At 48.1% G+C, this 24,095-nt stretch overlaps 1 protein-coding gene across 1 annotated transcript; it reads left to right on the forward strand.

The window, feature by feature from the left end:
• Positions 1-4,740: 4,740 nt before the first annotated feature.
• ISY1 (ISY1 splicing factor homolog) lies at positions 4,741-22,520 on the forward strand. Its single transcript, XM_082345324.1, has 11 exons — positions 4,741-5,053; positions 7,000-7,022; positions 7,530-7,581; positions 8,555-8,620; positions 8,801-8,843; positions 11,679-11,791; positions 15,131-15,248; positions 18,164-18,286; positions 19,285-19,415; positions 21,492-21,578; positions 21,886-22,520. The coding sequence occupies exons 1-11, from the start codon at positions 5,051-5,053 to the stop codon at positions 21,991-21,993; spliced, it is 867 nt and encodes a 288-aa protein (XP_082201450.1). The 5' UTR covers positions 4,741-5,050; the 3' UTR covers positions 21,994-22,520.
• The last annotated feature ends 1,575 nt before the right edge of the window (positions 22,521-24,095 follow it).

Below are 24,095 nucleotides of genomic sequence, written 5' to 3' on the forward strand. Positions count from 1 at the left end.
TTTAATTTGGGAGAGTGAAACTGTGCAAATGATATGGTCTGTTTACCACAGATGAGGTGACACTCGTCTCCAAACTGAGACCATTTGCTTATCCACTAATATTTTGGGTGAAATATTCTACAACATGAACCTGAGCAGATAAGACAGAGGTCAGAGTTTTCAGTCACAGACCCCAGGAGTTACGTGTGACTTCTAAAAACGGGGCGAAGTAATCTCTCACCTCTCCCAAGGGTTATTGGTACCTCTGTACCCAGGCCTCCAAAACCCTTCTGGTTTTAGTAGCAGGGCCTTGCTCGTGTTTGAAGCTATGTAGCATCGTGCAGGCAGCATGGGCTGTGGTGTCGGAGCACATTGAAATCTTGGCTCTAGGTCAGTTGTTGGCTCCTATTTGAAACTGAGCCAGTAGCTCTAAGCTCATCTGTAAAGTGGAAAAAAAAACCTATATTGAAGAATCATCATGATGGATGATGTGAGACGTTGTTGGTAAAGGGCCTAGCACTTGGTAGAATAATCAGTGGTACCTCTTGTTTGTTTGCAAACTCTTCCTGCTGTGCCACCAGATAGCAGGCCACTTGAGAGGATTACCTCTCAGTGTTGGGCAAGTCTGAAATGGGACTGCACGAGCCATCTCTGGAACACTTAGTGTCCTGTCCAGCCACTGACTCCGGAGGCTGGAAGGCAGAAGCTGATGGGGGTGAAGCTGGTGAGCTGGGAAGTGGGGGAGGTGGTGCTGCAGGCAACTGGAGAAGAGTCCTGTCCCTCCAGGGACGGCAGCAGCTCCCTGGCTCTGCTGTGCTGCGGAGAGATTCTCCAGGGCTGGGGTGCGTGGGGGGAGCCGTCTACTGTTTTAAAGTGTGTTTAACGCATTCTTGGCTAAAGCTGAGCCACATTTTGAAAATCAGTTTTTCTTGGGCATTTAGATCTTGATTCCCAATTAGTTCACAATTTAAACTTTGGTTAGAAACGCGATTTGGCTTTGACAGTTTGAAACAAACACTACAAATACAATGGATTAAAGTTTTGTTAATAACTAAAATTTTTCTTATAACTTTGGGATGCTCCAGTCATACCCCTTCCTAAGGATTTTACCATACTCCATTTTTATTCTTTTGTTGGGTGTTAATACTCCTAAGAGACCCAAAAGAATGCCATCTTATCATGAGCATGGGAGTTTCTGGTATTTTTGGCTGGTTAACTCTAGGTTGGGGCACAGAAGCCCAAAGTCGATTAAAACCTGAGATTCTAGAAGTGAGGTTGAATCGTCTTTCAGAACAGTTCCTCTTAATACATTAATACATGATGAGTCTCTTTTAATTGCTATCTTTCAGACAGTTTAAATGTTGGAACCCTTTTTTCAAGAAAGGAAGAGTTCTTAGAATATTTTTTTATAGTAGGCCTCAGGTGTTGAGCATGCCTTTTCGTTCTTTGTATAGTTTATAAATTTTCTGGATTGTCTGACTGATACGTTTCTATTCACTTCTTCACAGGCAAAATAGGTACACACCTGTATAATCAGAAGTATCCATAACTTTTTTGGTAAACGTTTGACTTAGCAAAATTACAAACTCATGGCCTTCTATGAATTACTTTTTATTATTTTTTTCTCATATTGTCACATCCTTATTTTCCCCTAAGAACAGAATGCTCCAACATCTATTCTGATTACAAGGAATCAACCACTGTATTACTTTGCCATCTACAAAGGTCTCTTGCAATATAAGGTAACGTTCACAGGGTTTGGGGATCAGGACACGTACATAAAAGGGGGAGGGTATGCTACTACCTCAGGCTGCACTGTGTTCCCTCAAGATTCACAGCCATCTCACATGCAAAATGCATTCACCTCATCCCAACGTCACTGAGAGTGTCAGCCCACCACAGTCTTTAAGTCTCATCTAAATGTCATCAGCTCCGCAGTCCCCAATCTCATTGTCTTAAGTCAGGTATGGGTGAGATCTGGGTATGATCCATCCCAGGGCAAAACTCCTGTCTGCGGTTTTATAACTTGTTTTAAGGTTATCTGCTCCCCAAAATCAATGGGAGGCATAGGACACCAGCAATCGGACAGAGGACACCACCTTTGACAATGGGAGACGAAGGAAAAGGCATCACTGGTCTCAGCCAGTTACAGAATCCAGCAGGGCAAACAGTATTAGGCTTTGAGGCCTGAGCATTTCCTCTGCTTGAGCTGCCTCCCCCGGAGCCATCCATTCTTTCCCATGAAGGGTGGCACCTGTTTACGGTTGCGTACTTCCATCAGTCTGTTTGCTGCCCCTACAATTTCAGGAGTCGAACAGCCTTTCGTTTTTGTCCCCTCTCTGTCCCTCGAAGTCCAAGCTGGCAGTGGTTCTGCTGGTGTAAAATGTTCAGCCTAGGGGGTCTCCTGTGTATGTCATGGGAATTCACTCTGTTACACAAGAGGTTTCTCCACGGATCATTTCTGGATAATCCCATCTCTCTTCCTGGCTTCTGCTGAAATGGTTGAGGGGACCCATGAGTCACACACCTAATCTCTTCCAAAAGCCATCTGTCCTTTTAATCCTTCTGAGACACTAGAAAAGGGCTGCCCACCCACACCCTTGGCTTTTCCTCCAGAGCACATGTCCCTTGATAGTGAATCTCCTAATTTTAGCATCTTTTACAGTTTTACTGTGGATATATAGATAAAATATATAGACATATAGATGGTTGATACTAGGCTATGAATACAGAGATGCTTACTACAAAAAACGCTGTTACAGCACACAGGGTCACTAGGAAGCAGCATCAGCTGGGGCTGTTGGCCCGAACAGAAGGCAGCACAGCCTTGTTGTACGTGCCCTGTATTCAGCCATAAAATCTTCCATGTCAGACCTATGCCTGAGGTGGGTGTGGAGGTGGACATAGAAAACAAGAGAGGATTACAGTAAGGGCAGGCCTGTCGATCTTAAACCTAGTGATTTAAAGGCTAAGAGAGCTTTTACAAAGCGCTGCAAGCCCCTGAGCCTGGCCAGCTGACGGTACATGGGAGTTAGGTGAGGCCACACACTAGATCTGACTGCAGTGCATGGGGTTTTTGTTTTTGAAATAGTTGAGAGCTTTACATAGATCTGTTTTGAGCAGTTTTTGTGTGTAGTGTCTCCTTTAAAACCACAGCTCCTTAAGGCAAATGTCCCAATTTCGTGGATGAGGTAATATGAGAACAGGAAGATAAATACTCTTAGGCCAATTTCACAGCAGAGTAAAAGTTAAACAGAGAGGTTGAGTATGTCATCTGAGGCCACAGAGCTAAGAAGCGTTGGAATCGGGTTATGAATCCAGGCTGTCTGAACTGCCTTAAGTGCTAAGCAGGCATTAGGTGGCTGGATGGAGGAGAAGGGTTCTGCAGGCAACAGGGACAGTTGACGTGGACAAAGACAGGATCGGTGTGAGGCTAGAGAGGAAGGACACTTAGCCGACTGTGGCAAGAGAAGTGGATCAGGATGCTCTGAGTTTCAAGTACCAGGAAGTCTGACTATTGGCTGCAACACTGAAGGGAATTTATTGGTTCACACAACTGAAGATTGAGTAGTGGGCTCCAGGCAAAGACTCAGCAACTCAGTGATGTCACCAAATACTAAGGATTATCTGCCTTCGGAGTCTGAAAGTGGCTGTCAGCCTGGAAGGGAACCCCCCAATTCTCAAAATACTTCATTTCTTCCTTCAAGGTGGCTGCTCCGATAGTCACCAGTCAGCAGAGAGGGGAAAAGGGCAAGGCACGTCCATACTGTTAAGGGCACCGCATAAGTGGCTCACATTCCTTTCATTCAATTCCCATTGGCCGTTATTTACTGGCAAACCCACACCTAGCCGTCAGGGAGGTGGGACGATGGAGTCTAGCAGAACGGCCTAAACTTTTAAGGAGAAAGCTTGTCATGGTTCAGGCACGAGCTCCTGGTGTCTATCCCAAGTACATGTCTGTCCTGACATCCTGAACCACACACGTCAGCTGCTTCTCACGCTGGCCTGTGCTTCCCGCCTGCAGCCCGAGTTCCCGGCATCGGTTAGGCCCCGTGGCGGAGCAAGTCGCCACGGCGAAGCACCATGCTTGCAAAGGGGGAGCCGCTGTAAATGGCTGAATTAGCCACCGGCCCCCGCCTGAATGTCACACCACAGCTCGCTCCATCACTGACACCCTGAGGGAGGGGCCACCAGGACCATCCCTACCGGTGGCCTCTCCCCTGCCTCCCTGGTCCTGGTCTGTGGCCCTTCTGATCCCCGCAACGTGCCCAGCAGACACCGACTGACCGTCCCTCTCTCACCACTCTCCTTACATAAGTGGCCTTTTCTCCCCTGGACCTTACATTGCTTATTTTAAAAGGGTGACCTCAAGCCCTGGTCCAGCTCCGACAGACCCCTCGATTCCAGGAGGAGAAAATCTCAGAAAAAGCACAGGCCGCAAGTAAACGCCTGGGAGGCGAGTGGGGGTTGGCGAGGCCGGGCCAGCTCCTGCCCCTGGAGAGCACGCAGGCGGCGGGAGGGCCCAGTCTAGCGGCCCCGTCCACTCAGAGGCATGAGGACGAGTAACTTCCACAGGGCGTGTCTGATCTCGCAGAACCAGACAGGGCAGGAGGGATGCGCACCTACAGTTGCACACACATCTCAGCTAGCCTCACACACAACCGCAGGACCGCGTGTGCAGGACCAACAGCTACCGCGGGACGTCTCGCCGTTGTTATCGCGAGAGCAAAACCAGCGCCCCGCGCCCAGTTAGAGGCACGTCGGTTCCACTGCGCAAGCGCGGTTCTGCCAGCGCCCCTATTTTCCGTACGGGCGTGACGGTGCGAGGTCAAGACGCCGAGGGAGGGCCGCCTACGGGAGCTCGCCTGCGTTTTCTTCCCCTCCCCGGGTCAACTCTCAATTTCGCTTCCGGTCCGTCACTTCTGGTCCTTCCCAGTTATCCTTCCGACTCAGAAGCCGGTGGTGCCGTCAGCGAAAACCTTCAGTTCCCGTCCGGGTTGGCCGCGCCTGGGGCGGCGAAGCTCCCTGGGCTGGGGCCGCGCGGCCTGAGGGCGGCGCCCTCCCTCGCACCATGGTGAGCGGGTCGGGGAGTGAGGGAGGCGAGCGGCGGGCCGGGTCCGGGGCGCCCAGGGGACCCCTGCGGGCTACAGGATCCGCGCCCGGGACGCGGGGGGTCTTCGCGCCGCGTGAGCCCAGAGGCTGGAGGAAGCTGAGCCTCGGCGCCGCCGCGCCGTCCGCGGCCGTGCTTAGTCCGGACGGCGCGCTGTAGTTCCCCACCGGGAAGCCGAGGCTCCGGGAGGCGCAGGGCCGGCGCCGCGTCCCGTGAGGGGCCCAGCAGCGGTTTCTGCGCTGTTTGCCTTGTGTCTGCTCTCCGGGTCCCCGACGGGGAGCTTCCCGAGGGCAGGGTCTTCCCACCTCTGCCTCCTTAACGCCTGACACGGTGTCTGGCGCGTTGTCGGGGTCCACGGATGGACGAGTGGCCGGCGTCGTGTGACCGCAGGAGGGTGTGATCGCTGTGGGCGGGCGCGGGTGGTCGGCTGCTTCATTTGTTCTAGAAGCGCTCACGACGGAGCACGCAGTGCCGGCACAAGGAGGATACTCTTACATGTTGGTTACCATGATGGTCTCATTAAGCGAAGCACACGACGCCGTAATAAATGGTAGAAGGTGTAATGGATGCCATTGTAGATTGATGAGCCCAAGATCCGGAGGACGAGAGAAACCGGTGGACAAAAAGCAGCCCTTTCTATTCTCCAGCCCTCGGAGGATGTGCCCCGTATTACTGCTTCATACTAGCCGGCTCAGCCTCTTGATTCTGCCTCTTGTTTCTGAATTCTGACAAACAGGGAATCGCCGGTCTCCGTTCCCTAGCAGGACAGAAGGATCCCTGGGCCTGGATGTTTCTGGCAAACTGTCACCAACACGCATTCATATTTGTGGGTTTCCATCACCCCTGGTACATGCCCTTATCACAAGATTCATGGGTTTTTTGGGGAAATTCCTATGAGTTCCCTCAAAAGGGAGAACCGTGACTAAATTCCTAGTACCTAGCGTGGTGTTTCAAGCATGGAGTAAGCATTGAGAAACATTAAAGTAAATACTTAGAATCTGTAGGCTTTAATGAAATAGATAGGACACAGCCTCAGCCTTCAAGATGATGGCTTCTCCTGGGAGAACCTCTGTTTTATTCCTTAGTAGATATTGTGTTCATTTATCTATCAAACAAACTTGACAAGTTTGTTTCTGTGTCCATTGAAAGGGAGAGTCAAAAAGATTTAAATTGAGCTCACTTTTGCTGAGCTTCTGATGACTTCATGTATTTATCTCATTAAATCATCATGACATCTTTATGAGATAAAAGGTATGATCCCTGCTGTAAAGGTGGGGGAACTGAGGCTTAGAGAGACAACCTCTCAGGGATCGTAAGTTGGAGAGCCGGGAGTGAAACTCAAGTCCTTGACTCAGCAAGTACTCTTTCTACTTACACTGCAACCCAGAAAACGTGTTCCGTGTCTGACACTGTGTTTCAGGGATAATTGACTTGACATTAGTGCAACAGTATTTAGATAAAACTTACTTTGTAAAAGCCAGTCTTTCCTTCCTCAAATTTCACTGGCAGGGAACAGACAATTGTGATGCTGGGTGGAAATTGTGTGGTAGGTATAAACCCAGACAGAGGGGGGCAGCCTGGCTGGGATGAAGGGGCCACAGAAGAATTGTCTGGGACGGTGATAACACAGGTAAATTCTGAAGGATGAGTGGCCAGATCCAAGGGGTTTGGGGGAGTGGAGGAGTAAAGACTTTAGGTAGAGACAGCAGCGTAAGTAAGGCCACGGGATGTGGGCATCTTGTGATTGTTGTTGCGATTGTTACTATGTTCATGTACTACTTCAGGCATTCTGCTTGTGCCTGTGTCCTTGTGAAACTTTTCTCTACAAAGTAAATGAAACGTTTTTCTAGAAAGTAAAAGAAAAAGCTCTTTAAACGTGGACATTTTTTTCCCCTTCTCTCTCCTTTCAGGCCCGAAATGCGGAAAAGGCCATGTACGTATCAACTCGATTTCGTCTGTAAATTTCTGTTTGGTCTTTTGGTATAGCTTTCTTTCTCTACCTGTGTTGAAATAGTATTCATATAGTATTTGCCCATACATTTGTTTTCCCCATAGTGTTTTCTGACAGCTGCCAGAACTTACTCTGGATGAACATTTGCTCACCTGGGGTGGTGCAGGGGCTGATAGAGTGACAGCCCATAATATTAGTCTTTTTAACATCTGGATGTGTTGCTCGCCACAGTGGCCTGACGAGTAGAGTTTCCCACAGTCCAGTCCTTACACGCCGTATGGGTGAAAGGAACACAAATCCTTATAAGCCCTACCTTTTGGAACATGGAAACCCATAACTTCTCTGTGGTTTCTTGATTGCAATATGTATATATGTCTATGAGTAATGGATGACATTCAGTAAGGTCATGAGCAGATTTACCCATCCAGGAACTTGGATGATAAGAGATCTTTGAGCAGGATCTAACGGTGTCTTCTCTGTTCCCGGTAGGACGGCCTTAGCAAGATTTCGCCAAGCTCAGCTGGAAGAGGGAAAAGTAAAGGTTGGTTTAAATCTTCCTCATGAATTTTTAAATTATTGAGAAGAAGTGCAGTAAAACTCCCTCCTGAACAGACTTCAGACTCCAGATCTTCCTCTTCCTCGTCCATGCTTTCCTGTGTCTTATGAGTCTGTACACTTGAATCCCAGGTAGCTGGGGCAGTGTGATGATCTGACTGCTTGTGCTTCTGTCTGCTCTGTAATATGATGATTGGGTTTCCATGCTATCCCAGCCCTGCCTAATACTGAATGGTACAAAGTGGGGTGTGCTGTGAGGAGCAGCTCTAACCTGAAACCAGTAATGACCTTAGCGCATGGAGACTCAGCCAGGTTAGGGGGAATATGTACTGTTCCTTGAATATTTTTGTTTTGTTTTTTAAAATTATACACACCCCCGCACACACACCTGTATACACACAGACATGCATGTATGTGTATGTTCTAAACACTGAGAGCTGTCATTTCCTAAGGTAGTATAAATATGTCATGAAATGGGTATAACCGGGTGTACTTCGCCATCTCTCTGTAACAACTGACCCTGAACAACACGAGTTTGAACTGCATTGGTTCACTTATACACGGATGTTTTTCAACGGTAAATACTACAGAACTACACGGTTTGTGCTTGGTTGAATCTGTGGGTGCGGAAGAAACACAGATACTGAAGCCCGACTGTAAGTTATACTTGGGTTAACCCCCATGTTGCTCAGGGGTCAAGTGTACTGGACTTTTACGTTGTTTCCAGTGGCTGCCTGTACCAGGTACAATGCAGTGAATTTTTTGCCTGTGTAGTTCTTTCCTAAGGAGAGGCTGCAGCATGAGCCATAAGGCTTGATGAAGAGCACCTGGAACTGAAGCTGCAGATGTCTTTAGCCTGTTAGACATTTCAGGCTTCAGGCCTGAGTCAGTCATGAATGTTGCACAAAGCTTGTAATTTCATACAGTACAGCGGCAGCATGTGTTCTGCTTTTCCTTAGGAGCGAAGACCCTTCCTTGCCTCGGAGTGTACTGAGCTGCCCAAAGCCGAGAAGTGGAGACGACAGGTATGTGCTGGGTGAATCTGATCTTACGGAAGAACAGGTCTCTGATGGCTTTTGTAGCTACATGACTCTTCAACCAGAATTCTAAGAATTTTTAATTACTGATTTTGAATTATATATTTCTTATGCTTTCAGGCTTACTCAAAAGTCATAAAAATATATTGCCTTTTATTTTTTTCACAGATCATTGGAGAGATCTCAAAAAAAGTGGCTCAAATTCAGAATGGTAAGCTAGCCTGTCTGTTTAAAGTGCTCGATTCTCACATCCACAATTAGCCTTGGGGACGTCAGCCTCCTCTCTCAATAATCAATAGAACAGGGACTTCCCTGGTGGCGCAGTGGTTAAGAATCCGCCTGCCAATGCAGGAGACACAGGTTCAATCCCTGGTCTGGGATGATCCCATATGCCACGGAGCAACTAAGCCTGTGTGCCACAACTACTGTGCCTGGGGTCTAGAGTCCGTGAGCCACAACTACTGAGCCCACGTGCTGCAACTACTGAAGCCCGCACGCCTAGAGCCCGTGCTCCACAACAAGAGAAGCCACCACAATGAGAAGCCTGCGCACCGCAACAAAGAGTAGCCCCCGCTCACCACAGCTAGAGAAAGCCCATGCGCAGCAACAAAGACCCAACGCAGCCAAAAATTAAATAAATTAATTAATAAATAAATTAAAAAAAAAATAATCAATAGAACAAGTAGGTACAAAATGAGTAAGAACATAGAAGAACTGAACAATACTATCGATCAGTTTGACCTAGTTGACCTTTATGGAACACTCCACCTCACAAAAAAGAGTACAATTTCTTTTTTTAAGAGCAAATGGAATATTCACCAAAATAAAGCATATTTTAGGTTATAATATGAATGTTAGAAAACTTACTTAAAATTTTGCAAAGTATGTTCACTGATTATAACACAGTTAACATAGAAATCGATAACAAAAAGATATCTGGAAAATTCCTAACTATTTAGAAATTAAACATACTTCTAAACAACCCATACTAAGAGGAAACCTCAAGGAGATTAGAAAATATTTTGAACTGAATGAGAATGAAAACGTAATGTCAGAATTCAGGGGACAAAAAAATTTATGGCGTGCAGGTAAAGCAGTGTTTAGGTGAAAATTTATAGCATTAAAATAAAAGAAAATAAGAAAGGTCTCAAGTCAGTGATCTAAGCTTCTACCCTAAGAAACTTAAAAGGAGGAGCAAATTAATTCCAAAGTAAGCAGAGGGAAGGAAATAATAAAGAGAAGAAATCAATGAAATTGAAAACAGAAGATGAATAGAGAAAATAGAACAAAAGCGGGTTCTTTAAAAAGATCAGGACTTACCTGGTGGCGCAGTGGTTAAGAATCCAACGGCCAATGCAGGGGCCCATGTGCCGCACGCAGCAGCGGAGACCCAGCGCAGCCAAAAATAAATAAATTAAAAAAATTAAAAACAAAAACCAAAAAAAAACCCTCAGCTAACTGGGAATTGAAGGGAGCTTTTTTTTTTTTCCTCATAAGGGACTTCTACCAAAAAACCTATAGCCAGCTATAGGTTGAATGCTTTCCTGCTAAGATCAGGAACAAGGTGGAGATATCCATTCTCACCACTTCTATTCAGTATTGTACTGGAATTCCCTTCCAGTACAATAAAGCAAGAAAAGGAAATAAAAGGCCCAAAGATTGGAAGGGAAGAAAAATGCTCTATTCTGAGATGACATAACTTTCTGTGTAGAAAATCCCAAGGAATCTACAGAAAGATTTCTAAAATGAATAAATGAGTTTAGCAAGATCGCAGAATAGAAAGTCAATACACAAAAATCAATTCTATTTCTATGTACTAGCAGTGAACATTTGGAACTAGAACTTTTATTAAAGTGTTATTTACAGAAGCATCAAAACACAAGAAATACTTAGGTATAAATCTAACAAAATATATGTATGACCTGTATGCTGAAAACTATAAAACAGTGATGAAAGAAGTCAAAGAACCAATCAAATGGAGACATAGACAGTGTTTGTGGATGGGAAGACTCAATATAGGAAAGGTGTCGATTCGTTTTCTTTTTGAAATCTATCACAGTCAAAATCCCAGCAGTGGTTTTTGGTTTATGTTGACGAACTGTTTCTAAAATTTAAATGGAAAGGCAAAGGAACTAGAATAGCCAAAGCAGTTTTGAAAAAGAAAATAATTGGAGTATTCATAACACCTAATTTCATGATTTAATGTAAAGCTAAAGCTATTCAAGACAATTGGGTATTGGTGAAAGATAGACACACAGACCAATTGAACAGAGTAAGAAGTCCAGAAATAGGGGCACACGTATGTGGTCAGTTGACTTGACAAAGGCACAAAAGCAATTCCGTGGAGAAAGGGAAGGCTTCTCCCTTGGAATAGCCCCAACTGCTCCTGGCTCCCAGCCGCCAACGACTACACCTCAGCAAACTCCCTGTCGTCATCCCTTTAAATCTGTCCCTTATGGACTTCCCTGGCGGCCCAGTGGTTAAGAACCCGCGCTTCCACTGCAGGGGGCACAGGTTCGATCCCTGGTCGGGGGAGGTAAGATATGGCATGCTGCGCGGTGCAGCCAAAAAATAAATAAGTAAAAAATAAAGACTATAAATCTGTCCCTTAGGCTCAATTCTCAGGCCCTAGTCTTTGTCGAAGATGTTCCCACTTAACTAGGTGTTGCTTTCCTGAAAGGACTAGACTAACACAGACTGCCGCCAGCCCTGATGCTGTCGCTGCCTCGCTGCATCTTGGCTGACACTGGACGCTGTGTCCCCACCTCTAAGAGTTCACTGTTTCAGTGGCAGTGTAAATGGAGCTGCAGGGTTGCTTCAGTTTGTGTTTCTGTGGTTGCTAATGAGGATGAAGCTCTTTCCCCCCCGTGCTGCTCAAACTCTGTGCATGATTGTTGCCCTTCCGTGAGTTCGGTGTGGGTGGGTTTTCTTATAAATTGAAATAGTATCTTTGTGTTATGCACCTTTTTAGGTGTTGACATTCACTCTTAAGGCTATGACATAGAGTGGTATTTTCAAGAAACGATAGGACATTTTTGTTTTCTAGCTGGTCTAGGTGAATTCCGAATTCGTGACCTGAATGATGAAATTAACAAGCTGCTAAGAGAGAAGGGACACTGGGAGGCCCGGATCAAGGAGCTGGGCGGTCCTGACTATGGGGTAAGCAAGCCGCGGCCCGGGGGGCTGAGCACAGGCGCTGTCTGCCTGCAGGGTGGCTCCTGCTGCCCCCGCAGCCCTGCCACAGAGTAGGCACTGGAGAGATGAAAGGAGGCTTCACAGTGCCTGTTGCGCGTGGACAGGAAACGTGAAAGCACGGGCCAGTGGTGCTTAAAGGTCCACAGCGCAGGCCTCAGCACGTGTACTGGCCAGGTGTTCCAGAGTGAGCCACGCGGGCTCCCTGGGCCTCTTGTTTGAAATGGCCTTGGCCCCTCACAGTCTTCTCTGAACTCCTTGAGAATTGGGACAACCATTCCATTGTAGGCTTCTGTACTCAAGGGGGCCCTGGGGACATGGCTGTGCTTCCTTTCTCTGGATTCTTTAAATGCAGTATTCTAGAACAGTGACTTTCAAGCTTTTAGGCCCATGACCCACTCTAAAATAAACACACACACACACACACACACACACACACACTCACTCACTCACTATATCACAGCGCAGTACTGAAAAAATACTTGGTATATGTTGCTGCAGTTTGATATTTTCAATTCTGTTCTATCTTGATTTTTTAAAAAATTGATGATTATGACCCATGTAATGGATTTCACGACCCGCCAGTGGGTCTCAACTTTGAAAAATGCTGCCCCAGGCCCTGCCCCATTTACCCAGGTCATTTGAACCAGTAGTATCTAGTCAGTGGACTGTAGTATGTTATGTAAGAAATATGTGCAGTTTTTCTATGTATTTAATGCAAAACCACAGTTCTCACGTTAGTACCTGGCCTAAAAATGAGGCATTTATTCTTGTTGCAGAAACAAAGGCACTTCCACTCCTGGAGTACCTGTGCTAGGAACGTTCTCACTGCATCTTCAGTAGTTCTGTGACGGTGATTTTGCTCCCTGTCAGACTGCTTTAGTGCAGAGGTTTATTACCCTTCCTGGAAGGGTTGCAAAATTAATATGTACGATATTCTTAAGTTCCACCACCCAGAGTCAACAGTAATGTTTTTATGTATTTCCTTCTAGAGTCTTTTTTTTTTAATTTATTATTTTTATTTTTGGCTGTGCTGGGTCTTCATTGCTGCGCGCGGCCTTTCTCTAGTTGCGGTGAGCGGGGGCCACTCTTCATTGCAGTGCATGGGCTTCTCATTGCGGTGGCTTCTCTTGTTGCGGAGCATGGGCTCTAGGCACGTGGGCTTCAGTAGTTGTGACTCACAGGCTCAGTAGTTGTGGCGCACGGGCTTAGTCGCTCCGTGGCATGTGGGATCTTCCCGGACCAGCGCTCGAACCCATGTCCCCTGCATTGGCAGGCGGATTCTTAACCACTGCGCCACCAGGGAAGCCCTAGTGTCTTTTTAATGCTAAAGAATTTTATTTTTATTTTCTATGTACAAAAGTAACATTTAGGAAATTCCCTGGTGGTCGAGTGGTTAGGACTCAGCACTTTAACTGCTGTGGCCCAGGTTCTGTCCCTTGTCGGGGAACTAAGATCCTGCAAGCCGCGCAGCGCAGCTAAAAAAAAAAAAAGTGACACATTTAGAGTTTGTTTTACCAGATGGTGGTGATGGTTGCATGACACTATGAATGTACTAATACCACTGACCTGGACACTTAAAAATGGTTAAGAAGGTAAATTTTATGTTACGTGTATTTTAGTACAATAATAAGAGAAAAAGTAATATGTTAAGTTCAGAAAAGTATAGAGCAGAACACCATGCAGTCATGATCCTTTTAACTAGGAGCAGCTTCTGGAATGTTTCCGTCCATTGTTTTTCCATGAGTCCTGTAACTGAGGTCATACTCATGTATGTACAATTTTGGTTCTAGGTTTTATACTTCTTTTCAAAATGGTAACTTTGATTGTATAAAGAATACCTACTTTTATGTCAAAAAAAAAGAATACAAAACAAAAAATATAAAAATTCTAAAATATAAAAAAAATTGGGCTTCCCTGGTGGCGCAGTGGTTGAGAATCTGCCTGCCAATGCAGGGGACACGGGTTCGAGCCCTGGTCCGGAAAGATCCCACATGCCGCGGAGCAACTAGGCCCGTGAGCCACAGCTACTGAGCCTGCGCGTCTGGAGCCTGTGCTCTGCAACAAGAGAGGCCGCAATAGTGAGAGGCCCGTGCACCACGATGAAGAGTGGCCCCCGCTCGCCGCAACTAGAGAAAGCCCTCGCACAGAAACGAAGACCCAACACAGCCATAAATAATTAATAAATAAATAAATAAAGGGAAAAAGATGGTTCAATTAAAAAAAAAAGCAACATCAGCAACAACAAAAGCAAAAATTCCAAATACTTCTTTGGCAATTCTAATAAAAGGATGTATTTAAAAAAAAAAAATTTTATATACTCTATGTGTGATATAGATTACATTATATATTTTGCTACCACCCAGAAATGACTGCTATTAACATTTTCTACTTATCTTTCTAGAATTTCTTCTATGCATATATATATATATTTATTTTTACAGATAATGGTTCATTATTCTAACTATATGCTTTGTTCACTTAACAGTTTATCAGACGCATATGTTCATGTCAGTAAATAATCATTTATATAATCGTTTCAAAAAGCATTTCTGAGCTCACAGAAAGTTCCACAAATTGTATAGAGAAATCCTATGTACCCTTTATACGGATTTACCAGTTTTTAACATTTTGCTGTATTTGCTTTATCATTTTCTATGTGTACCTTGAGATTTATTTTCTCTGAACCGTTTGAGGCTTAAATACATCATGTTCTTTTACCCCTTAATACTTAAGGGGTATTTCCTAAGAGATACTTTCGTGTGTATAAGAATGTTCTCTTATATAAGCATGGTAGAGTTTAAGACATTTAACTTTGATACAATCACTTGGCTGTTTTATTGAGTTTCATCCTTATGGCCTTTCCCCTTACGGCACAGAGCCTTGTCCAGGGTCACATAATGTATGCAGCTGTCAACATCATCATTTTTAGTGGAGAGAATTCCATCTTCTGGATATTTCATTTGTCTTCTACTGCTTGTCATTTAGGTTTTTTGCAATTTTTTAAAGCTTTTTTCACTTAACATTATATTGTGTTTTTCTAAGTCAATATAAGAGTTTCGTATGAACCATCATTTTTAAGCTATAGGATATGTTCCATCCTGAATATGCTATAATTTACTTAAATCATCCTCTTACTGTTAGGTATTTAGGTTGATTTTTAAGGGATTAAAAAAAGTACCTAAATATATTTCTGTGTACATTAATATTTTCTACCTTTAGCATTATCATCTTAAATCTGTTTGCAAACATGGAAATAGTGGGTTTAAGGATCAGATCCATTTTCTCTTTTTCCTTCCCAATAAGAAAGTTGGCCCTAAAATGCTGGATCATGAAGGGAAAGAAGTCCCAGGAAATCGAGGTTACAAGTACTTCGGAGCAGCGAAAGACTTGCCTGGCGTCAGAGAGCTGTTTGAGAGAGAACGTAAGTAACTGGTGTTCGCCGGGGTGTTAGCCTGGGAATCTTGGTCCTGCTTGTAACAGTAGACATGCCATCTGCAGGGCACTCTTCCTATGCCGTTTCTTAGCCTCACAGCAGCCCCGTGTCCTCAGAGGATTTTCGTTCTCAGGTGGGCACACAGTTGGGGTGAGAACGGGAACCCAGAACTGACAGGTGTCAGATTGCAGGCTCTGCCCACACCCGTCTGAGTGTGAACGAGGAGTCTCCCTATTTGCAGTTCAGTCAGCTTCATTTTCAGTTATGTGTTCAGTTGAAACAACTCCTAACTGAAGGACACATGACACCTCGGGCCAAACCCCGAAATGCACAAGTGGAGGAGAGTGAATCCAAGCCGGGCACCCTCTCGGCTCCTGCCCTTCCCTCCACAGCCCTGGGAGCCTCCAAAATGCAGTTGGAAACCGCTGGTCTGGAATTTCTGTGTATCTTAATTTTGACTTTTCAAAAAGCCGTCCAAGCATTTTATAGAAAGAAGTGTGGAAAGCAGAGAAGGATGAGACCAGGATTCCTCTCACTGCTGGCGTTCTGCTGTTTCCTTCCAGTCGGTTTCCTGTTTGTTTAAAAATACAATTCTGCTTTCATGAAGCCCTGCTCATTCTTAAATTCATTATGCACACACTGGTTTTGCATGCGTGATTGGCATCACTTAAAATAATTCAGAGTTTAAATATCATGCCGTTTATTATGAATGCAGTATAATTTTATTATAGACACGATGTAAAATACAGAAAATCAGAAAAAACACCCACGTTTTCACAACTTACGGATGAGGGTTGTTGACATGTTGGGGTGTATCCCCTTCCAGTTTTTTAAGGCTACTAAAGTGAGGGTGTGCTGTGTATGTTACTTTTTTTTTTTTTTTGCTTTTACATTGTTTCTAAATTTATTTTTATTTATTCCAGTCATAGAGTTGTTTTTTTTTTTTTAACCAAGAAAGCGCGCAACTTAGTCTTAATGCGTATAATGGAAATAGTAGCACAGGGACTTCCCTGGCGGTCCAGTGGTTAAGACTCTGTGCTTCCACTACAGGGGGCACGGGTTTAAACCCTGGTTGGGAAACTAATACCCCGAATGCCGCACGGCAAAAAAAAAAAAAAATAGTAGCACAGTCCCCTTGATCCCCTTGACCCCCATCCCAGTGCCCTGCTAGAGGTGACCCGTCACTGTTATTATCTGTTTGGAATGTTCCCTTCCAGCCTTTTCCATGTACTCCCATGCTTATTTCATCAACTAAATTACATCAGCATAAGTGACAGGTGACTCAACCCCAATTACTTTAGGCAGAAAAGTCTATAAATTTATTGGCTCACATAACTGACAAGGTTGCCTTCAGGAATGGCCGGTTCCAGGTCACATTGCTCCGTGTTGCAGTTTTGGCTTCCATCCTGTGAGCTTTTTTCTCTGTCTCACTCTCCTCTTGTGGTGGCTGGTTGTCCGTCATCGACTTAAATTTTGTTCTCTCTCAGCAACAGATTTTTTTCCCCCAAAACAGTTCAAGCAGAATTCCCAGAGTTGAGTCTGGTTGGCTTTGGTTGGATCACAGCTCCATCCAGTGGCCGGAATGCATGCAGCGCTCTGAGGCTGCTAGGTTTCAGCCTGTCCTGGATGCAGCCCACGTGGTGGAGGGGTGGACAGGGTTGTGTGTGCAGGCCGTCCGTGTCCCCTCATGGTTCTCCTTAGAACGCCAAGTGATGTGACGGATTAGAGAGTCTCAGGGATTAACCGTATTTGGTGTGACCATCCCTCCTTTGGTATTTAGTTATTTCTAGATGTTTATAATTATAACATTTTTGCTGATCTGGTGCTTGAAACAATGTATTATTTTTATTTTTTTGTTCCCCCCATTACTAATGAAATTGACAATTGAATTCAGTTACTAAATGAAATTTTCATACATAAGAGTTTTTTCTTCTTCAATTATCAGCTTTTATTCTTTGACTAATCTGTTGGGTTGTCATTTCCCTTTTGATTTTCAAGTATTACTAAATATTCTGAATAGTAATTCTTAGTCTGAAAGTATTTTCTTCAGGAATTTCTCATTTATCTTTTTTGTTTGTAGTTTCTTTTGTTTTATCTGTATTCTTAGTTTTTTCATTAAATATTATGGCATTTCCTGTGTTGTTAAAGCACCCTATGAAGCAGCATTACTGGGGCTTCAGGATCCCCTCCCCTCCGCCATGCTTGAATTGCAGATCATAATCCTTGGGTGTCCAAGTTTTCACTGTTGTATAAATAACGCTGTGATGCACACCTCTGCCCATAAAGCTTTGCCAGCTTTTGTTTCTGTTTTTTAAATTAGGATAGATTCCTTCTAACTGGACTAATTGGGTCAAAGATTTCAACACTGATTTAATTTTATTTATTTATTTATTTTAAATTTATTTTATTTATTTATTTTTGCCTGCATTGGGTCTCCGTTGCTGCACGCAGGCTTTCTCTAGTTGCAGCGAACAGGGGCTACTCTTCGTTGCGGTGCACAGACTTTTCATCATGGTAGCTTCTCTTGTTGCAGAGCACAGTCTCTAGGCGTGCGGGCTTCAGTAGTTGTGGCTCGTGAGCTCAGTAGTTGTGGCTCAGTAGCTGTGGCGCACGGGCTTAGTTGCTCTGCGGCATGTGGGATCTTCCGGGACCAGGGCTTGAACCCGTGTCCCCTGCATTGGCAGGCGGATTCTTAACCACTGTGCCACCAGGGAAGCCCTCAACACTGATTTTAAAAAGAGTGGTACCACGTATATAATCCCATTACTAGTGTAGAGAAGTGCCTATTTCATGATATTTTCATGAACACACCTACTGTATGCCTGCGTAAGATTGTATGAGGAGAAGGCTTGAGTGAGATTATGACGGGGAATTCAGCTAAGCTGGTGAATTCTTTCTTTTAGCTCTTCCTCCTCCAAGAAAGACACGCGCTGAGCTCATGAAGGCGATCGATTTTGAATACTACGGTTACCTAGATGAAGACGATGGTGTTATTGTGCCTTTGGAACAGGAATATGAAAAGAAACGTAGGTCTGCGGGCATTTCATTTCATTGCTGCTGGCATCTGGTTTCTTTTCTCTCCCTTGAAAATGGGGTTTTATTTTTATTTTTATAAGGAACATTGTTTTTTTTAGGGCTTTTTTAAAAATTGAAGTAGTTGATGTACAATATTATGTAAGTTACAGGTGTACAGTATAGAGATTCACAATTTTTAAAGGTATATTCCATTAGCAGTTATTATAAAATATTGGCTGTATTTCCCATGTTGTATAATATATCCTTGTATAGCTTATTTTATCTTAATAGTTTGTACCTCTTAATCCCCTACCGCTAAATTGCCTCTCCCCACTTCCCTCTCTCCACTGGTAACCACTAGTTTGTTCTCTATATCTGTGAGTCTGCTTCTTTTTTGTTATATTCACTAGTTTGTTGTATTTTTTAGATTCCACATAGAAGTGAGATCGTACAGTATTTGTCTTTCTCTGTCTGACTTACTTCACTTAGTGTGATAATCTGTAGGTCCATCCATGTTGCTGCAGATGGCATTATTTCATTCTTTTTTATGGCTGAGTAGGATCCCGTTGTGTATATGCATGTGTGTGTGTGTGTGTGTGTGTGTGTGTGTGTATACACCACATCTTATTTACCCATCCATCTGTTGATGGGCACTTAGTTTACTTCCATATCTTGGCAACTGTAAATAATACTGTTGTGAACATTGGGGTGCATGTATCTTTTCGAATTAGTGTTTTGTTTTTTTCGGATATATACCCAGGAATGGAATTGCTGGATCACATGGTAGTTCTAGTTTTAGTTTTTTGAGAGCCTCAGGGTGCTGAACTGGGGAGGATCTGGGTGTGTCCCCTAAAAGCTGCCCTCCCGTCTGATTCCTGTCTGATTCCTGCCCACCGGGGCAGGATGAAGCTGACCCTTTCCAGCAGGGAGGCCTTGGCCTCGCCCTGCGTGGTGTTTAACGCTTTCTTAGAGGCCAGAGTGAGTAACGCCTGCTCTCCCTTGTCTGCAGTCAGAGCCGAATTAGTGGACAAGTGGAAAGCAGAGAGAGAGGCCCGGCTGGCAAGAGGGGAGAAGGAGGAGGAGGAGGAAGAGGAGGAGGAGGAGGAGGAGGTCAACATCTATGCTGTCACCGACGAGGAGGTACTGGGCGGGCGGCAGGGGACCCCCTGGCACTCACCGCCTTCTCTGTGCCGTGGAGGATGGGGGGGCGGTAGCAGGAAGCACAGACGAGGGGTCAGGGTCAAGGCCCGGCTCTTGCCCCTGCCGCCATCTGAGGCTTCGGCCTTCTCTCCTAGACGGTGGGGACGAAGGTCACCTCCCGGCTTCACAGGGAGGGTTCCAGAGAGGAACGGCTGTGAGGGCACTTGTGAAACTGCTTTACACCAGGGATGACTTACTTGCATCTCAGAGATAGGCCCTCCTGAACATGCTGGAATTGGATTTATAAACACATTTGAAGCCAGTGTGTTTTAGCCCATGACCTCATTGTTTCTGCTTAAATGGCAGTGCCAGTAACTCTTCTGTAGTCTTAACCAGCCCAGAGCAAGGAAGAGACTTCCTCAGGGGGTCCCGGTTGGGGATGGAGCCGTGATACCTCAGGCAAAGCCCCCTTGCTCCCAGCACCCCTGCAGGCCTTGCTCCCTGGGCAGGTCCAGGATGGAACTGATTTGCTGGACTGAGCAAGGGGAGGGGAGGCACCCATGCCTGGACTATGGGTCAGGCCCTGTGTGACGTCACATGGCTTGCTGTGACGTCAGTGGCAAGGAAGCAGGCTCAGAGAGGCTTAAGTCACCATCACACAGGATCTAGCAGACCTGAGGTTCGTGCCCTCAGGCAGGCATTTGAAGCAGGATGGCAGCGTGCCCTAGGAAGATTTTCTCTAGATGCAAATAATCCATTTGCTCTTTCAAGGGATCTTTGTTTAATGAGTGGCTACTGTGAGGCCCACTCGAGGGGCAGGACAGCAAACACGCTTCGCTTGTGGCTTGAAGTCCGGGGAGACAGTCCGGTCAGCAGACACCGTGGGAAATGGCAACTGTGATAGGAGCTCTAGGTAGCAACATGGTGAAGGCAGGGCCAGTGAAGGCTTTGCTGGGGACGTGACCCTTCAGCTGAGATCCGGAAACAAGGGGGAATTAACCACGCGAAGAGGCAGCAGGGAACAGTGTGAGCGGATGACCCCATGGGAGCGTGGGGGACAGAGAACGGGCCGGTGGCTGGAGGGCAGAGTGGGGGCAGAGTGGAGGCTGGGGGAGGGGAGGTGGGCCGAGCAAGGGCCCCGGCTCCCCTGGGGAAGCGTTTTCCTTTACCGTGAGAGCGATGGAAGGCCATCAGAGGATTTAAGAATTGTTTATCCTGAAATGCTTAAGATTTACGGGAAGTTGCAGAGCTGCTGCCGAGGGTCCTGTGTGGTCCTTCACACAGTGTCCCCAGTGGCTTGCACAGTGACAGCGCATTGTCCACCGAGGGACCTGATGTGGTATGACGCGTGTGGGCAGTGCTGTGTCTTTCATCACGTGTGTGGATTCTTTGGGGCTACAACAGCCTTCCTTGTTGGAGTCAGCCCTGAGGAGTGGAACTTCCACCCGTGGGCTCGCCTGGGTGGATACAGCCCGACTTTCCCAGAGCCCTGGGACCGGTTTCTCCTACCAGCGGCATCTGAGAGCTTCCACCGCGGCTTTCCTGGCAGCTGGTGACGTGGGGCGGGGGCGGGGTCAGGGTCCGGCCCAGAGACCCACGGGCAGTGGACCTGCCTCCGCTCAGGCCTCCTCTCTCCTCACGCCTCCAGGGCTACGTCATTCCTTAGGTTATGAGTGATCTCTGCTGACTCACAGGCAGCCTCTGAGTGATGCTTTCTTCTAGATATGCTTTTTTTAAGTTTAATTAAAAAATAGATAATGTATTCACAAGACTCAAAATGCAAAACGTATACAGAGATTCCACACAGCGTCTCTTTCGCAGCCCTGTCCTCTGTCCACTGACCCTCACTGAGATCACTGGCTTCTCTTTTCTTCCTCGTACAAGAGGTCGCGCAATACACAGTGTTCTGTTGCTTCTTGTACTTAACGCTGTGTCTCGGGTGTCTCTCTGTCTGAGAACAGAGCTTCCTCGTCGCTGTTTTTCCTTTTAAATGGCTGCAGGCTGGTGCACGTTATGGCGGTGCCGGCACTTGTTAACGGTCTCGTCCGCGCGGCCTCTGGTTGTACTCTTTTGCAGTCTGACGAGGAGGGCGGCCAGGAGAAAGGAGGGGAGGACGGGCAGCAGAAGTTCATCGCTCACGTCCCGGTGCCGTCGCAGCAAGAGGTAGGACGGGCTGGGGGCCGCCTGGCCTCCGAGGGGCCCCACGGGGCGCCGCGTGGTTTTCTTGGTGCTTCCTGTCCCTTGGGGCGGCTCTCGCTCCCGACCGCAGGGCGTTGGTCCCTGGGCTCAGGTTAGGGCGAGGCGTCCAGACGAGGCGCCTTGGGGGCAGCAGTCGAGCACTGTGTCGCTCACCTGCTCCCCGGCGGAGATCAGGGCCTCGGACGCAGGGTGCTGGGCTCCCGGCCGGGCCCAGGCGGCGTGTTGGCCTCGCAGGGCCTGCGGCCTGAGCCCTCCGCTCTCCCACCCGCAGATCGAGGAGGCGCTCGTGCGGAGGAAGAAGATGGAGCTCCTGCAGAAGTACACCAGCGAGACGCTGCAGGCCCAGAGCGAGGAGGCCAGGCGGCTCCTGGGCTACTAGGGCCGAGCCGGGGCCGCCGCCCAGCGCCGTGGGAGGTGGGCCGCCCGGGCCGCCTGCCGCTTCTCCTCCTTCCTCCGTCCCCTGCTCTCGCCTGCGTGCTGACCGAGGGCCGTTTGCCTGCCAGATGCCCCGGTGTCCCCTCGTCCCGGTGTTTTGCTGACGTGTGAACCCACTTACTTCTGTCTTGAGTGTGTAGGACACGCCGCTCCCTGTCAGCCTTTGAGTGTCTTACGTAGCCTCCTCCTGTCGTTTGGTGGGGAGGGCGACCAGTTAGTGACACTCCTAAAAAGCGCAGGCGCGTCTGTAGCTCCTCTTGCGGAATGAGGAGGTGTGTGGGCCCCGAGCCCACGGCCCACGCGGCGCGGCCGGCGGACCTCCGCCTTCGGGGCAGCGCTGCCCTCGGTTCAGACCCCTCGGCTGGCCTTGCTCCTTGCTGCCCGGGTGGCAGGAGTTTGAGTTTGCTACTGCTGTCTAGGACTGGTTCTGCAGAGAGCTATTTTTATTAAAGATTTTTGTGTGAAAGGCAACCTCCAGGTCTGGGCTGCCTGTCTTGAGGCCGTGCCTGCACTGGGACCTGAGTGAGGTTCACAGTCACTGCAGGGGACGGGGTCCCGAAACACGCAGCCCTGATGTGGGAGGGCTGGGACCAGCGGCGGCCCGTCTGGGAGCTGAGGAGGTGGCGGGGCTGTCCTCCTGTGGCCCCCGCACCCACGGCTGCGGATCAGGGCTGACGCGGCAGGGCCGCGGCGCCGGCCTGTGGGGAGCACACAGAGGATGTCCGGGAGTCGGTCCAAACCCGCCATCCCAGCCGAGTCTTTCCCTCCCGGTGGGGAGAACCCACAGCAGAGGCCGCAGCTCCGGGCAGAGTTGGGGGGGCTCCCCACCCTCAGGAGGGGTTCTGGGCGTGTCGGCAGAGCCGTGTAGCTGCCGCGGTCCCGGCGGGCCTCCCAAAGGAGACTGGGGGCAGCGGAGCAGTGCCAGCCTGAGCGAGGGGGTGACCGTCAGCGTGTGACCTGCCTTAGGATGTTCCCGAGCCAGGGTGGAGGGGGTCAGGCGGAGGCCGGGCAGGGTGGGGAGTGGCCGTGGGGAAGGTGACGTGGGGCTTCAGAGCTGTGAGTGGGAGGGGAGGGGAGGGGACTGGACTGGGCGGGGGGCTTCCCTTCCCTGGAGGCAGGGCTGGAGGGGCCCCTCGGCTGAGCCCCTGGGTGAGTGTGTGCCGGGAGCCTCGGCTGAGCCCCTGGGCAAGTGTGTGCCGGGAGCAGAGAGGGTCAGGGCTGGAGCGCTGGGAGCCCCGGGGGCTGGGCAGGGTCAGACTCAGCCCTGGGATCCACACCCAGCCCGGGGCTGGCCCCAGGCAGGGGCTCAGGAGCGAACTCAGTGGGGACTTGGAGCAGGTCCCTCTGGACACCGGCCTTAGGTTCCCTGTCTTAAAGGCCAGGACTGGACCTGCTGCCCTCCGAGTTCCCCCCGGGTCTGGGCAGTCCCATGGGGTGGGCAGAGGCGAGGTGGGGGCCTTGGGACAGACTGGCCCTGGGGAGCGTTTGGAGGGCCCAGCTCAGACGGCCCAGTTATGGGGTTTTCGTCCAAGGGTCACATGTGGGTGGGGCTCCTTGCATTCAGTGAGAGCAGGCGGTTCAAGCGACAGGTGTTTCTTATCCCTGGAAAGATGGTGGGCAGGTGCATGGAGCTCGGCCCACCTGGACAGTCCCCCAGTCTCCTCCCCTCGGCCCCCCAGGGCCTCGCGGTGGCTTCCCCGGATGGGATGCGGGCAGCACAGGACTCGGTGTCTGGCGTCTGAGGAAACGGGGGCTCTGCTGATGATGCACAGGTGTCCCTGGCAGAGGTGGGCCCAACCCCAGGCTGCTTCCTGTGCTGCAGGCCCCGGTTACCTGTCTGCCAGGGGCTGGAGAGGAGGTCTCTGCAGGGCTCCCCCCGGCCTGGAACAGCAGGGGAGTGTGGCCACTGGGGAGGTGTGGTCTCCATGGCCCAGATCCACGGAAACTTCGACAAAATCTGTTTCATGGTTTATACCAGCTTTGGCTCTGCCCCCAGTTTCCCAAACAGAGATATACGTGTCCATGGACTTCGCTCCCCTTCCGTCT

This window comes from Balaenoptera borealis, assembly GCF_965194805.1.
Source record: "Balaenoptera borealis genome assembly, chromosome: 12".
Classification (NCBI taxonomy): domain Eukaryota; kingdom Metazoa; phylum Chordata; class Mammalia; order Artiodactyla; family Balaenopteridae; genus Balaenoptera; species Balaenoptera borealis.